General features: G+C 57.3%; 3 protein-coding genes across 4 annotated transcripts in view; 1 reads left to right on the plus strand and 2 right to left on the minus strand.

Annotated features, from left to right (window-relative positions):
* Positions 1-3,363, minus strand: part of ATP6V0D1 (ATPase H+ transporting V0 subunit d1) — a 34,556-nt gene extending 31,193 nt beyond the window's left edge. Inside the window, exon 1 of the mRNA XM_048316606.1 lies at positions 3,180-3,363. Within this exon, the coding sequence (XP_048172563.1) occupies positions 3,180-3,309 (130 nt within the window). The 5' untranslated portion in view covers positions 3,310-3,363. The remainder of the gene's footprint in view (positions 1-3,179) is intronic.
* Positions 3,364-4,469: 1,106 nt separating this feature from the next.
* Positions 4,470-7,016, minus strand: LOC125332217 (agouti related neuropeptide). Its single transcript, XM_048316913.1, has 4 exons — positions 6,696-7,016; positions 5,692-5,891; positions 5,350-5,447; positions 4,470-4,743 (listed from the first exon to the last, which is right to left on the minus strand). Exons 2-4 carry the CDS (start codon positions 5,873-5,875, stop codon positions 4,552-4,554), a joined length of 474 nt encoding a protein of 157 aa, XP_048172870.1. The 5' UTR covers positions 5,876-5,891; positions 6,696-7,016; the 3' UTR covers positions 4,470-4,551.
* Positions 7,017-8,557: 1,541 nt separating this feature from the next.
* LOC125332219 (SNF-related serine/threonine-protein kinase-like) lies at positions 8,558-14,035 on the plus strand. Of its 2 annotated transcripts, none has more exons than XM_048316915.1 (6): positions 8,558-8,653; positions 9,548-10,170; positions 11,634-11,775; positions 11,944-12,156; positions 12,247-12,384; positions 12,538-14,035. In XM_048316915.1, the coding sequence occupies exons 2-6, from the start codon at positions 9,582-9,584 to the stop codon at positions 13,370-13,372; spliced, it is 1,917 nt and encodes a 638-aa protein (XP_048172872.1). In that variant the 5' UTR covers positions 8,558-8,653; positions 9,548-9,581; the 3' UTR covers positions 13,373-14,035. The 2 variants fall into 2 exon arrangements, with proteins under 2 accessions (XP_048172872.1, XP_048172871.1); XM_048316914.1 differs by having other exon boundaries at positions 8,594-8,697.
* The last annotated feature ends 237 nt before the right edge of the window (positions 14,036-14,272 follow it).

The raw sequence follows: 14,272 nt of genomic DNA on the forward strand, positions 1-14,272 counted from the left end.
CCACCAATCACCTCTACAACACTGGCAGATCAGAAAGAAAGCAGCTTTCTACACTGTTGCTGTGGAAGCAAGTAGTAGTAACAACAGGAGGCTCATGAACACTGACCTAAGCGTAAAGACATTCCTGGTGCAAGATGCTTTTGTGCACTTCTTGGGCTCCACATGCTTTTTACAGAAGGGAGCTTTGCAGACCAACAGTAAAGCCAGTTAATAACCCACATTCCAGGCCCATACTGAACTCTGCTGCTTAAAAGCATAACCATCGTTCAACTGCATCAACAGCTTTTCATTCTCCTGACAGAATATCAGACCTCCGACAAGCCACCACAGCTTGAGGAGCTGTAGACGACTCACCAATCTTTTGACAGTAGAAGTCTGGGTGACTCGTAAGTTTGGTTGCTCCAAACAGATTCCACTCGAGCACAAATTCATGCTCACACCAGTGGAGCAGAGGAAAGCAGCTCCAGGTCCTTCACTGACACCTTGTGTCAGAAGCAGGAACTGGATACAACAGCGACCACCAGGAAGGTTGCAAATGCTCCCAGCTCGGGTGTACAGCATAGGGCCTCTGGCTGAGAAACAACCAGAGCACCAGGGCTTTCAGAGCTGAAAGAAGGGATTAAACGTGTTATTGCTAAAGGCTTTAAGAGAAAGCTTAAGCCAAAACAGTTCTCACACACACTCCCTCAATCCTGGACATGTTTTTCCACATTTCTTAAGGCCAGCTCAGGAGCCTGCCTGACCACAGACAGCCCATTTGGCTCTCTGTTTCTGACTCAGCAAGAAGGGAGAGCTTGGATCAGGTTACCTTGTGATCAGACAAGCAGAGACAACAGAGAATCATGCAGAAAAGCATGATTTCCTCCTTTCCAGCAGCACTAAACTGCCAGCGTAAGTCCTGAAGCAGAGAAGTCAAACCTTTTACGCTTCCAGACCGATCTGGGCACACCAGAGGGAGCAGCATTTCAGACCTGGAACATCCTCCAAGCAGCCAGATACCCAATTCCCAGGGCCAGACCTGGAACAGGCTTGGTCCTTCAGGCTTTCTCCATGGCCAAGGCAATCACTTGCTCCAGGACTGGGACTAACTGCAGAGCCAGACACGTGAGAGGTGGCAGCGAAGACAAAACAGAGAGTAGAGAAGAATGTATCAGTAATTTATGCCCCAGTACTTATTTTGGCTGCTAATACATCAGCCACTGCCTGGATTTAGTACAGACGAGCATCTGGGAAAGAAACACATTAAAAGTCTGTGGAGCACAGAAAACAAGTACTGAAATGGGAAAATCGGCACTAAAAGGACAGAAGAAAGAAATGGTTTGACCAGAGACCTATGTAAGTAAAGAAGAACAACGCTCCTTTGAAAGAGAATCCCTTTCCAAAAGCATGCTAAGCAGGAACACAGTGAGCCAAGTGAAGGAGGAACAAGATTTGCAGCAAATTTGGAAGAGCCTTCAGGTTCTGAATGAAGCGTGACCAGGAGCACAGCAGTGGCTGCCACCAGAGAGCTGCTGGGGACAGAACAGCCCAATACCACGACAAACGTACAGGAACTCCAACGTGACCGATTCCAAATGCAGCCAACACCACTCCAATGGAGAACTAGGTTTAAGCAGCTTGGTTTAGAAAGCAAGAAATTGAAAGAAAAGAGAAGTTCCAAGTACAGGAAGACTCCAAAGAGGAAGTTATCTGCAGGAAAGGTGAAAAAGTCACAGTTCAGGGCATGCTGAGACATGTGACTACCAAGAGAGCAGAAGTAACTCCCACTGCTCTCTTTCAAGTCACGGGCTCCACAGCAGGAATCACAGTGACTGCTGCAAGCAAAGAGCTGCAAAAAAAGAGAAGTGAAAAAGGAGCTTCTGTCCTAAGTAAAAACATCCTGGGAATTTTTAAGGTAGAGACTGGGGCACCACACAGCACTCTGATCCCATTCTGTTGTTATCTGTAACTTGCATCCAGGGTTCAGCTGGCCAGGGATTCATCTAAACAGTCAATTTCAATTAACCACTCAGCAATGACTGTCCAGATAAAACTGATGCTTAACCAATATTTTTAGAAGAAAGAATGATCCAATAATTATAGTTCCACTGATCAAAACAACCAACATCTCTGGATACCTGTGTTTCTAGTTTATTTCAAGACAGGTCTGGTTTTAATCTTTGTGATTTGTGATCCAGGTTCTGGACACCAAAGAGCGAAAACTGCTAAGGAGGTCACTGATCAGAGGAACAGTTTAGCACCAACTAATTAAGATGACAAGCTGACCACAGGTGATCATAGAACTGGAGAATAGTTTGGGCTGGAAGGGACCTTTAAAGGCCATGTAGTCCAACTGCCTGCAATGAGTGGGGACATCTTCAATTAGACCAGGTTGCTCAGAGCTCCATTCAACCTGGCCTTGAATGCTTTCAACAATGGGACACCCACCACCTCTCTGGGCAAGCTGTGCCAGTGCTTCACCACCCACACTGTAAAAAAAAAAAAACCTCACAGTTCTCTAAGTTTGTACACACTGATCTAGAAAAAAGATAATGGCTGGAAATCAGAATCAGCCTCAAAAGAGATTTCAAGATCACAGGCAACATGTAATTCACTGGTGAATTTACTCAGATGTGCACTAGATTTTTTTCCATTAGTGATCCTTCAATAACAGCAGGTACTTTCCTAGGTGACCTGATCTCCTTAAAAACTAATCACGGGTATCAGGGATCTTAGATTATGCCAATAACCTTATTTCAGGCCTTTAAAAGGCCTCCTGCCCTTTAGGGAGTGAAGGCACTAACAAGTCTCACCAGCAACACCTGTCAAAACCCACCAGGCCCCCAAAACCCGCAGGGCACAGCTACACGGCCACCTCAAGAAAGCAGTGGGAGCTCAAGCTCCCTTAAACCGCTGTATCAGCTGCTGCAATCACACGGCCGGGCTGACCGGGAAACTGAGTCAGATGAGGCGGGGTGGGGGGGACAGGACGGGACATGAAGTGCGTCCTCAGCCATGGGGTGAAGAGGGAACAGCGCCTAATAAACGCCGCTATCGGCTCTTTTCCCCACTGCCAGGCTCCCCTCGCCTCCCCACAGCCCCTCACTATCTCCCCTCAGCCCACAGCCTGGCCATTCCCCTCAGGACGGCAGGGAGGGGGGGCCTGTTCCCGCTCGCCCCAGGCCTCCACCACCACTCACCCTCCAGGCTCTCGCACTGCACCAGGTTCACGTAGTCGCCTTGCCGGAGTACCCCCGCTTTGAAGCCGCGCACCAGCCCTTCCAGGTACCCGTTATCCACGTTAAAATAGAGCTCCGGGAAACACGACATGGCGGCGGCGACGAGACGGGAGCACTACCGCCCGCCGCCTCACGTGACTCGCGGCGGGTCACGTGGCCGCGCCCCCTTCCCGGCAGCCATTGCGGAGCGGGAACGGCCTGAGGCGGTGGCGGCCGCCATAACTCCGTGCCCGCCGAACCCCGGCTCCGGCTGCCCAGCGCCAAGCGTGAGGTTCCCCTTCACTACATCCAAACCACCATGAGTGATACAGGCAGAAGAAGAGCACAAGTAAAGCTCGCAATGTCGCCTCCTGCCGAGACACCACTCCTACTAGTCAGGGCAGGTCCTGCATAGCCGGGTAAAGGGCTATGCAGGAGCTGCTCTGTAACAAAATAAAACAATTTTTTGATGTGTACGTGTTGCAAAATGTGGGATACGTCAAGGTTATCTTAAGGCTGGATGTTCTTTGATGTAAGACCTCTGTATACTCTCAAGCCCTATCAGGAAAAAAGGGGACGTTATCAGTGGAACAGGCAGCAGCCAGCTCCCTCATTCAAGGATATCCTGGAACAAGCTTTAAGAGTGTAGTAAGTCAAGGTGTTGATATATACCAATGTGTACATTGTTAACCTGGCGAAATACTCGAGGTCCGTGTATCCTAGAGCTGAGCTATGTTCATTGTAACACTAAAAATCGCTCTACGGGTCAGAAAGACTCTGCCCAGGTGAAGACCCTTCCCCTGAGCATGAGTGGAAGTTACCTGCAGTTACATGATTTCTATGGAAATTACTAACCAATCTTAATACAGGGGCTGTGCTTGGGAAATCACTAAACCTGAACTTCTCAGTGTAAATAATGGCAGGGAGAGTGCGGTGGGGTGTGCTGGATTTGTGGAATAGCACCGAGCACCCCGGCTGGGGCAGCTCTGAAATAAACAGTCGATGTCTCTCTGGAGCGTGTCACTGTGGGCTCGGGGCACCCAAGGAACAAACCCGATTTTGTGGGCAACAGCAGCATAGCCAAAACATCACCTGGAGCACCCCTGCTGCTGAAACACCACTTATGTAGCCAGGAAAGGCACATTTGGTTTGACATGGATGTGTCCTGGAGTGTCGGCTGTGTGGACACTGTGCCCAGGCTGTCGTCACCTTGCTGCCACCCCTCTCCTCTGAGAGCCCAGGTGGACACATCACACCATTCCCACTCCGCAGTGGCTTTTGCAAAGGGCTGGTTTATTGGAGCTGCAGAGAAGGAGGCACACACAGGGGCGAGGAGCTGGCAGCCCCATGGGTGTTAGTTCTTGCCGCAGGGGAAGTTGGTGCTGATTTTCCGGCAGTAACAAAAGGCGTTGAAGAAGCGGCAGTAGCAGGTGGCACAGGGGTCGCAGCAGGGGATCTGGTGGCCGAGGCAGGACTCCAGGAGACGGACGCAGCGGCGGGGGGAGCGCTCCTCACGGCCTGCAGCTTGCAGTTCTGTGGATGATGCCTGCAGGGGAGAGAGGAGGAAGAGGAAGTCATGGACCACTGTGCCAGCAAATAAAGAACTGCGTGGGAGAGAGCCAAGTGTGGCTGCTGAAACCTGGCATTGCCAGCAGCAGAGGCTTCTGTTGTATTCAACTCCGGGCTCTATTCTCTGTTGGAAATCACTGCTGAACCCTGTGGACTCTCTGCAGGCATTGCTGCCTCATCCATGGTGTCTCAAGGCCTTTCTGCACACATTTATTTTCAAGCATGGCCTGGATGGTGCTGTGCCTTCTGCCCAAACAGAGGCACCGGGGGCTGAACCAGGCAACACAGGGCACTGCCCAGCGAGCTCCTGCTCTGCAGAGGTTTCCTGGGCTGCGCTTGAGGTTAATTAAATGGATTACAGGAGCACAGCCTTGGACCACTCTCCTTTGAGTGCTGGAGCCCCTTGCAGGTCTGGGCAGCCTCAGCTCATCCCAGCTCCTCAAGTGATGGACAGATACTCCCATCCCAGGCAGCACCATGTTGGGCTCCAAACCCCCCAGCCTCAGGGACACAGAGAAGGCTGCTGTGGCCTGAGGCTGCCCTGCTCTTTGGGGTGTCTGTAAGAAAGCTCAGGGATCCATACCTGTGGTTCCAGCAGGCTGCCTCTCTGCACAAGGTTCTTTGCATCAGCTTCTTGGACCCTCAGGGCCATCTGCTCAAACCCCAGCCTTGGGAGAGTTCCTACGAGATACAGAGAGGCTGGACAAGGAGGCTGCTGGCAGGTCAGCTGATTCTTCTCCCTTTGCTCGTGTGTCCCCACAAAAAAAAGGCCCCACTCCCTGTGGGCTGCCAGGCTGCTCTCACTAGCCAGGGCCAGGAGAGGCTGTGCTGCTTTAAGGGGACCCCCACTTCATTTTTGGGACCGTGGGCTTTCCAGCGAGCAGCTGGTGGGGGTCAGTGAAGAGCAGGTGGCCACAGGACTCACCTGCCGGCTCCGCAGACACCTCCTTGACTTTCCGCTGCAGGCTGGTGTGGCGGGCTCTGTCCACCCCCTCCAGCCCACCACTTGCCTTCTGCAGGTGGCCACAGCTGAGGTCAGCAGTCCTGAGATCCAGGACAGCCTGGATCCCCTGCAGCAGCCCACAGCACAGCAGCAACACGTTCAGCATGGTCCTGGGGGACAACCTGTGCAGAAGGGCCCGGCCAGCATCAGCCCACCTGCTGGCAGCCTGGCCTGTCCCCTCCACTGCCGTCACCTCCACAGCCCGAGAAGTGCTGTGTCAGCAAGGGGCAGCCTCTGCCGGCACAGCCACTGCTCCCAGCTGTTTGCTCCCTTGGACTTGAGAGCCTTCTTTTTGGCCCAGAGACACCTGGGAGCAGGACCCCCCAAAGCTATCTCATGTGCTGTGGGGCACCCCACATGTGAGCACATTCATGATCTCCCCACAGAAAGGGATGACCAGCAGAGAATGGACTGAGATCTGAATGGACTTTTTTGCGGCAGTTCAGGTTCTTCTGCCCTACCAGACCATTGAGGTGCACAGTGTGTGGCCAAAACAGCTGACACGGCTCCTGCCGGGCTCTGAGCCTGGAAGTGCCACTAGAATCTGTGTGCTGGCTAGGGAGAAAGACCACAGCACACACGGCTGGGGGACAGGAGAAGCTGCAGGGTTGGGCTGTGGGCTTTGGGGGCCTGAAGGCTCTAAAAAGAAGGTGACCTCTTAGGGAGCAAAAGAAAAGGGACCAAGAGGTGGTATCTCAGTTGCTGCTGTCAGCCACATCCTGGGAAACCCTGTGCTTTCTGCTTGGGCAGCCTTGAGGTTCCAAACCTGTCTCCAGCCGCCCAATGCTGGCCACTCCTCATCTCCCCATCCCACAAAACCACCGAGCCCTTTGCTGGGAGAGACCCCTCTGCGCTGCGGGGAGCCCCACAGCCAGGGGTGTTCCATCCCGCACACTCCCAAGACCCTTCCCGTGGTAAGCACTGACCTTTCCGAGCAGAGAGGGGGATTGCTGTTCGCTGCTCCACCGAGCTCGCTGGAAGCGCCGCTACCGCTCTGCCTCAGTGTCCTCCTCCCCACACGCTTACTGGGATTTATATCGGCCTTTTATTAATTAAGTGCTGCAGCCACATGACTCCACTAACTACCAGGTAGGTGGGAGTCTCTGGAAAACGGGCATTGTCTGGATAAAGAGGCAGCCAGTGGGGTGATGCATGGGAGGGGGGACTCCTGCTTTGTGCCTTGCACAGCTGCAGGAAGGAACAGATCCCTGTTGGCTCCAAACTCCCAAGTTTCTTGGAAGCGATTCCCCACTGTCCTTGCAGACCAGTTCCCTTTCCAGCCCACTTCCCTTTCCAGCACTGAGGCTGCAGCCTGAGGACATCTCCTAGTTCCCAAATAGAGAAATAACAGGGCTACAGTCTCTTCACCAAAACCACACCAAGCTTGACTGGTTTTCAAATGGAATGTTGCCTATCTGTATCGCCTGGCAAGCATCCAGTCATAGTCCAGAGCCTCCAGAAGTCCTCCAGCTCCTGACCACTTGCCATCTGCAGATTCTCCAAGCTTCCCCCTGTGGTAACTGCATCTCTTACTCATGTCTCATTTGGAAAACCTGCATCTCCCCAGAGCCAGGCTCTTTTGGGGAACACTTGTGGCCTTGAGTGGCTTCAGCCCTGCAAGGAATTGGAGGATTAAGACAGAATAGGAAAGGTTCAGCAGGCTGTGACCTACCCAGCAGGGAAGGCTGGCAGCCCAGGCTCTGCCCTCACCAGGCTGCTCCGAGACCAGAAGAACCCCCCAGGCCTCCAAGCACATCCCCAGCAGAATGTGAGCCACTGCTCCTGGCTGCAGCACCATCCCTGGGGCTCTTTGCAGGCTTCCTTGCTCCTACATCCCCTGTCCTGGCATGATCTGATTCCTGTTGCATTTGAGGGACAGGCTGAGCAGGCACAGAACCAGCAAGGCGCGCATCTGCCTTGTGTAATTTTCTCCAGCTGTAAGTGGCTGCTGGAAACACTCAGCACCCATCTGGGTGCCCCAATGCACAACACCAAATCAGGACCCCTGCCACAGCACCTGGATGCCTCTGGCACCCCACATGCTTGGACAGACTCATCTTGGGTAAGAGGCAGCTTTGGCAGCCCTTTCCATTCCCAAGGCTCGGGTGGATGCCGAGTGTCCCATCCAGCCCCAGCTCCTCCGGCTCCAGCCCTGGGGACTCCGGGTCCGCAGTCCACGCTGCCCAGGTCCCCGCTGACACCAGCCCCCGCACGGAGACCTCAGCACAGCTCATTAGGGCCTGTTTGCAGCCGGCGGGGCCGCGGGCCAGGACTTCTGGGAAGGTATTAGCGGGAACGAGGGCGGCCGCGCTAAGAGCTTTTTAATCTGCAGGAGCAACATCTGTTTTGTGCGCATCCCGAAGGCCAGTAACGAGCTAAATGAGGCGGCCGGCCGCTCGCCGGGCCGCTTCCAGGAAAAGAGGGCTTAAAGCGAGGGGAAAAGGGGGGGCCAGGGCTGCGCTCCCAGCTCAATGGTTCAGACTCCAGCGGGAGTGGGAGCGGGTGATGGGGTGGGTCAGTGGCACAGCAGAGATGCCCGTGATCGGGCATCCCAGGCAGGAGCCCCCAACGGCGGGACCCTCGGGAGACAAGCCCGGGCTGGGGGCTCTCCCTCTCCTCCTGGAAGCATCCAGGCAGGCGGGCGGCTCATTTAGCTCATCACCAGCCCTCGTTACCGCTAAGGCCAACCGAGTCCCCGCTACCCAAAACAGGCAATAACGAGCCGGGCCGCGGGAGCTGCCTCTCAGGAGCTGCGATGACCATCACCCCGGCCTCAGCCCCGCCGGGCCGGGCCCTTTAAGGCGCGATCCCGGAGCCGCCCTGACGTCAGCGGGGCGGGCGCGCCCGGGCACCGCAGCCCCGGCGGTCGCAGCTCCGCGCCCCGGTGAGTGCGGCTCCGCCGGGGCGCACCGGGTGACAGCGGCTGGGGTGGGTGTCGGGGTGCCCGGGGCGCCGTAGGGGGAGCATGGGGGTGCCCAGGGTGCTAAGGTCTGGAGGTGAGGGCATGGGGGTGGCACGGATGTTGGAGATTGGAGATGGGGATACGGGAGTGACAGGGGTGCTGGAGACCTGAAGGTTGGAGATATGGGGGTGGCTCGGCGTGTTGGGGACTGGAAATGGAAGTGTGGGGGTGCCCAAAGGTTCTGGGTAGTGGAGATGAGCATATTGGGGTAGCCAGGATGCCAAATACCTGGAGGTTGGTATTATTGGGGTGCCCCGGATACGGGGGTCTGGGAGTGTGGGGTGACAGGGGTGCTGGCGATTTGGAGGTAGGGGTATGGAGGGCTCAGGCTTCTGGGAACCAGGAGAAGGGGGTATGGGGATGCTCAAGGTGATGAGGGACTGGAGGCAGGGGTATTGAGGTGCCCAGAATGCTGCAGTTCTGGATACCTAGAGGAGAGGGTATCAGGATGTCCTGGGGTGCTGGGAAGTAGAGGGGTGTATTGGGATATCCAGGATGCCGGGAGCTAAAAGGGAGGGTGTTGGAGTGCTCAGGATGCTGGGGACCTGGATGTGGGGATTATGGGGTACCCTAGGATACTCAGGAGATGGAAGATGGAAGTATGGATATCTCCAGAGTACTAGGAACTGGATGTGGGGATACAGATGGGTGTCAAGGTCCCAGGATGGGGACTGGGAGGTGGAGTGTCAGGGGTGCACAGGCTGCTGGGGACTCTGATGTCCTGGCAGTCCTGGTGTCAGTGGTGCTGAGGGACCTGGTATTCGGGGGCACCCCATCCCTCACCACACATTGCTCAGCGTCTCCTCCATCCCACAGCGCCTGATGCCTGTCCCCACCTGACGACACTGCCATGGCCGGGGCACAGGGCTGCGGCGAGGGCAAGATCGCGGGGCTGTATGACCTGGAGCGCACGCTGGGCAAGGGCCACTTTGCGGTGGTGAAGCTGGCCCGGCACGTCTTCACCGGGCAACGCGTGGCCGTCAAAGTGATCGACAAGAGCAAGCTGGCGGGGGAGGCGGCGGGGCAGCTCCTGCAGGAGGTGCGCTGCATGAAGCTGGTGCAGCACCCCAATGTGGTGCGCCTCTACGAGGTCATCGACACCCACGCCAAGCTCTACCTTATCCTGGAGCTGGGCGACGGCGGGGACATGTTTGACCACATCATGCGGCACGAGGGCGGCCTGACTGAGCCGCGGGCCAAGCACTACTTTGCCCAGATTGTCCACGCCATCTCTTATTGCCACAAGCTCCACGTGGTGCACCGCGACCTCAAGCCCGAGAACGTGGTCTTCTTCCAGGAGCAAGGGGTGGTCAAACTCACCGACTTTGGCTTCAGCAACCGCTTCCAGCCCGGCAAGATGCTCACCACCAGCTGTGGCTCCCTGGCGTACTCAGCACCAGAGATCCTGCTTGGGGACGAGTACGATGCCCCGGCTGTTGGTAAGAGCTGTGGGGTGCCCTGGGGACCTGCCTCCCTTCTGTCCCTTGCCTTGGGCATGGTTCTGCCAGCTGGGTACTACCTCCCACTTGGCCCCTTACACTAGGAGCACATGGTGGCACTGCTGTCCCTGCAAGGAGCAAGCCTGTCCCTTGGGTGCTTGGCTGCCCAGACCTGCCCTGGCACAGCAGGGTCCTCTCTGCAGAGAGAGACCATCCCAGCATCCACAGAGATCCCACAGAGTGATGGTTGCTGGAGAGGGGAAAAAGCCCAAGCAGGCTGTGAGCCCTGGCACGGCATCTGCCAGGAGAAGCAGTGTGAGGATACAGCTGCCAGCAGTCTGGCGCTGGTGGTTACTTGGCGGGGTGAGGCCGGAAGGAAATCTGCTCGGGATGCTGCTGTTTGGGCGGAGGAGCTCCGAAAGTTTCCTTTGCTCCATCCCCGCCCAGAAAGCCACTTCCTCTCCATGGCTCCCAGTGCCCTTCCTTCCCTGGCCAGGGTGTAGGGGTCTGGGGAGACTGTCCCAGGGCACAGGGAGCTGGGCTCAGGGCTCCAAGAGGCTCTGCTGTGACACAGGGGATGTGGGAGGGAAGCAGGATCCAAGCTGGCTGTCTGGCTGGAATTAGGGCAGGAGGATTTAGCAAAGCAAAACACGAGCCCTTAAAGGCAAAAGCCCAGCGTTGGCTCAGGGAAAGGCGGATCCCGAGTTGAGAACAAGGCTAGCTTATGGAGACTGTAGAAAAACAAGCTGGTGGCGCTGCAAAGGGAAATGAAGGGAGAAAACCGATGCAGATGAGAAATTTTTGAACACTTGACTTAAGCAGCTGAAGGTATTAACAGAGCGCCCCACGGCATGCTCAGCATCCTAAACTCGCACATCTGCAGGAATTTGTGTTCTGGGCAGGAGGAGCCAGGGAAGATGCTTCTAGCTCCATCCCTGTCCCCAGGACAGGGCAGCGATCGTGCTCCAGCTAGTCCCCATGCAGCTGGAGAGCCCAGATCGGTGCTAGGTCCCTCTCCCATTGCTGTAGTGTCTCCTAAGGCACAGCCCAGTGCCAGGATGGTTGTGGTGGGATTTGAGAACCAGGAAGCTGAGGAATGATGTGCAGTCATGCCGTGGGCGGGTATGTGACTAGGGGGGAGAGCAGAGCAGAGCTCAGGGCTGGCCTTCCTGTCCCTGCCTGGACAAGGTGATAACACCTCAGCTGCTTTGGTGAAGTCCATTGAGACTTGCTTGGATGTGGGGATGGGAAAGTCCTTCCCTGCCTTGGTAGGAGTGTGGTCCCCCTGTCCACGGGGCAAGACCTGGGAGCTGTTATCTCCAAGGAACATCCCAGTGAGCCCTGGTGTCTGCTGGATCAGCACTGGGGGCTGGTGGTGCCGCCCCTCCCAGGGTCCGTGCTGTGGGGAATCTCTCCTGGGCCACGATGAGTGCAACCTGAACTGCTGCTGCTGTTTCTTGCAGACATCTGGAGCCTGGGGGTCATCCTCTACATGCTGGTGTGTGGCCACCCCCCCTTCCAGGAGGCCAATGACAGCGAGACCCTCACCATGATCATGGACTGCCGCTACACCGTCCCCCCGCACATCTCGGCACAGTGCGCTGAGTGAGCACCACCCCCTCACTGTACCCCCCAGACCTTGACTTGCTTCCCTGGGGTGGGTGCCCCGGCTCTGGCAGATGCCTGGGAGCTGAGGTGGGAAGAGTGGGTAAAGCTGCTTACTTTGGGGTTCACCCAGTGCTGCAGGGTTGCAGCATCACTCCTTTCCCCCAGTCTCATCTCCAGGATGCTGCAGCGGGACCCGAAGCAACGAGCATCCCTGGAGCAGATCGAGGGCCACACGTGGCTGCAGGGGGTGGACCCGTCCCCTGCCAGCCGCTCCCTGCTGCCCCTCACGTCCCACAAGCGCGTTTCTGAGGAGGAGCACGAGATCATCCTCCAGGCCATGATATGCGGGAATATTGCGGATCGGGACACCATCCAGGAGTGAGTGATGGGATGCCAGGGTGGGAGCCCCTTCAGGTCCCCCCAGGCATGTCCCTTGTGTGCTGATGCAACTCCCTGGGTCCCACACAGGGCGCTGGAAGCCAACCGCTACAACCACATCACGGCCACGTATTTCCTGCTGGCGGAGAGGATGCTGCGGGAGAAGCAGGAGAAGCAGGGCCACCGCCTCAGCCTCGTCTACAACCTGGCCAAGGAGGTGCAGAGCAGGTGAGCCCTCCTGCTGCCCCCTGTCCCGTGTCCCCCTCTCCACCATCCTGGGTCCCCAGTGCAGGGTCTTGGCCGGTTCCCTGTCCTTTTCCTTGCCACAGCCCTTGTGATGCCCAGCTGGGTACTGACACCTCCCTCTCTCCCCTTCCTCAGGCCCAACTTGTCAGACACATTTGGCTCTGTGGGCAGCGCCGGCAGCCTCCTGCCCTTCACGGAGACAAGCAGCCTCGTCGGGGGGTCCCGACTGCCCCCCGGAGGGGACATTGGTGGCCGGCAGCCCACCGGGACCCTGCTGAAGGTCCCTGCCGTTGACACCACCATCACCAAGAGCACCCCGGCCCTGCAGCAGATCTGTGAGGAGGAAGAGGAGGACGAGGAGGAGGAGGAGAGGCCCAGCGCCATGGAGAGGAAGAGCAGCTCGCTGAATCAGGAGCAGATGCGAGCCTTCCTGCGTGCCCACCGCCTGCCCGGCCGCGGGGAGGTCTGGGGGCCGGGGGTGGAGCTGGGCGGCCGGAGCGGGCGCTCGGGGGCGGCCTGGGCTGGGAAGGGAGTGAGCGGGGCCCGGGGTCCCCTGGTGCTGCGGGGAAATGGAGCTGAGCCCCCGAGGAGGGAGGAGGACACAGAACTTGGGGGCTCCTCGGCAGAGTTCCCCGAGGAAAGGGGAGCTGTCCTGTCACCTCAGAGCAGCAGAGTTTCCCAGGTTTTGGGGGCAGAGACGACCCCTGCCACCGTCCCAAGTGGTGCAGACACGCCTCCAGTGCAGGGGGAACAGACCAGCCCGGCCCGGCAGTCGGTGGAGGGCTCAGGCCCTGAAGGGGGCGCAGAGAGTGTGATCAAGCTGGACCCGGGCAAGAGCAAGGGGGGCAGCCTGCGGGACAGGCTCCTGCAGTTCCCGCTCTGCGAGAAAGCCCTGGCCTTCAAACTCCGCCCGGGCTCCAAGGAGAGCCTCCTCTCGCTGGGGCAGTTCAACTGCTGCCATGTCATTTAAAGCCCTGGGACTGGCCCTGCTGTGGGGTCTGGGAGGGTGCCCACTCCCCTGCCTTTGGTCTGCCGGTGGCTGTGGGGCTGGTGGGGGGCACAGTGCCCTGCTTTGTCACCCGCGGTGGCCACCCTGATAGCACCCACCCCTGGAACCCGCTGTGACAGACCATCCCCCGGACAGGCCTGCCCAGGGTGAAGCAGACTGGGGTCCATCCCCGCACCAGCCAGTGCATCCCCAAACCCCTGGGACAGCTCCATGACTCTGCTGGGATGGGATGGACCACGACACTTTTTTAACTACTAGAAATAATTTTTTTAAATAGTCTATTTTAATGTAATTAAATAGAGATTGCTATATCCCCCCAAGTCCCCCCAGTGCCCCAGCCCCACAGTGTGCGTGGCCCGGGGCTGGGCTGTCCTGCCTGCAGCCCCCCCGCTGGCCCCGGCCGGGGCCAGGCACAGCCTGGCCCATGACCCCAGGCCGTTCCCTGGACCTTCTCTACAAATAAGCTTCCTATTTATTATCTCTTTGTTTTCTTGCTGGCAAGAAATGAATGACGACAGAGGCGTGGGCCAGAGCTCAGCCTGAGCCGTGGCGCACGCGCGTGGAAGGATCGGAGCCGCTGGGAAGCAAAGTTTGTAAGGACAATAAAATAAGCTCGTGGGTTGATGTGGATGCAGCGTTGTTGCAAAAACATCACTGTCCCCCCAGTCAGAGGGCCAGGGATGGCTTCCCTGGCACCAGGGGTGACTTCAAGGGAGCATCCGCCTGAGCTGGAGTGGGTAGGGGCCCAGAATGGAGCCCAGGGCAGGCACAGAAGGGAGTAAGAACAGGGATGATGAACACCCAAAGGTGAGGGAAGGCCTGGGCATGCCAGAAGGCAGGTGGAGGGTGCTGCACATCCCC

Source organism: Corvus hawaiiensis, chromosome 12 (genome assembly GCF_020740725.1).
Source record: "Corvus hawaiiensis isolate bCorHaw1 chromosome 12, bCorHaw1.pri.cur, whole genome shotgun sequence".
In the NCBI taxonomy this organism is placed as follows: domain Eukaryota; kingdom Metazoa; phylum Chordata; class Aves; order Passeriformes; family Corvidae; genus Corvus; species Corvus hawaiiensis.

Coding starts and splice junctions, on each gene's coding strand:
- LOC125332217 (XM_048316913.1), bottom strand. CDS start 5,875: ATGCTGAACGTGTTGCTGCTGTGCTGTGGGCTGCTGCAGGGGATCCAG. Junction 5,448..5,691: donor GGTGTCTGCGGAGCCGGCAG/GTGAGTCCTGTG, acceptor TGTATCTCGTAG/GAACTCTCCCAAGGCTGGGG. Junction 4,744..5,349: donor GCAGCCTGCTGGAACCACAG/GTATGGATCCCT, acceptor TCTCCCCTGCAG/GCATCATCCACAGAACTGCA.
- LOC125332219 (XM_048316915.1), top strand. CDS start 9,582: ATGGCCGGGGCACAGGGCTGCGGCGAGGGCAAGATCGCGGGGCTGTAT. Junction 10,171..11,633: donor GTACGATGCCCCGGCTGTTG/GTAAGAGCTGTG, acceptor TGTTTCTTGCAG/ACATCTGGAGCCTGGGGGTC. Junction 12,157..12,246: donor GATCGGGACACCATCCAGGA/GTGAGTGATGGG, acceptor GGTCCCACACAG/GGCGCTGGAAGCCAACCGCT.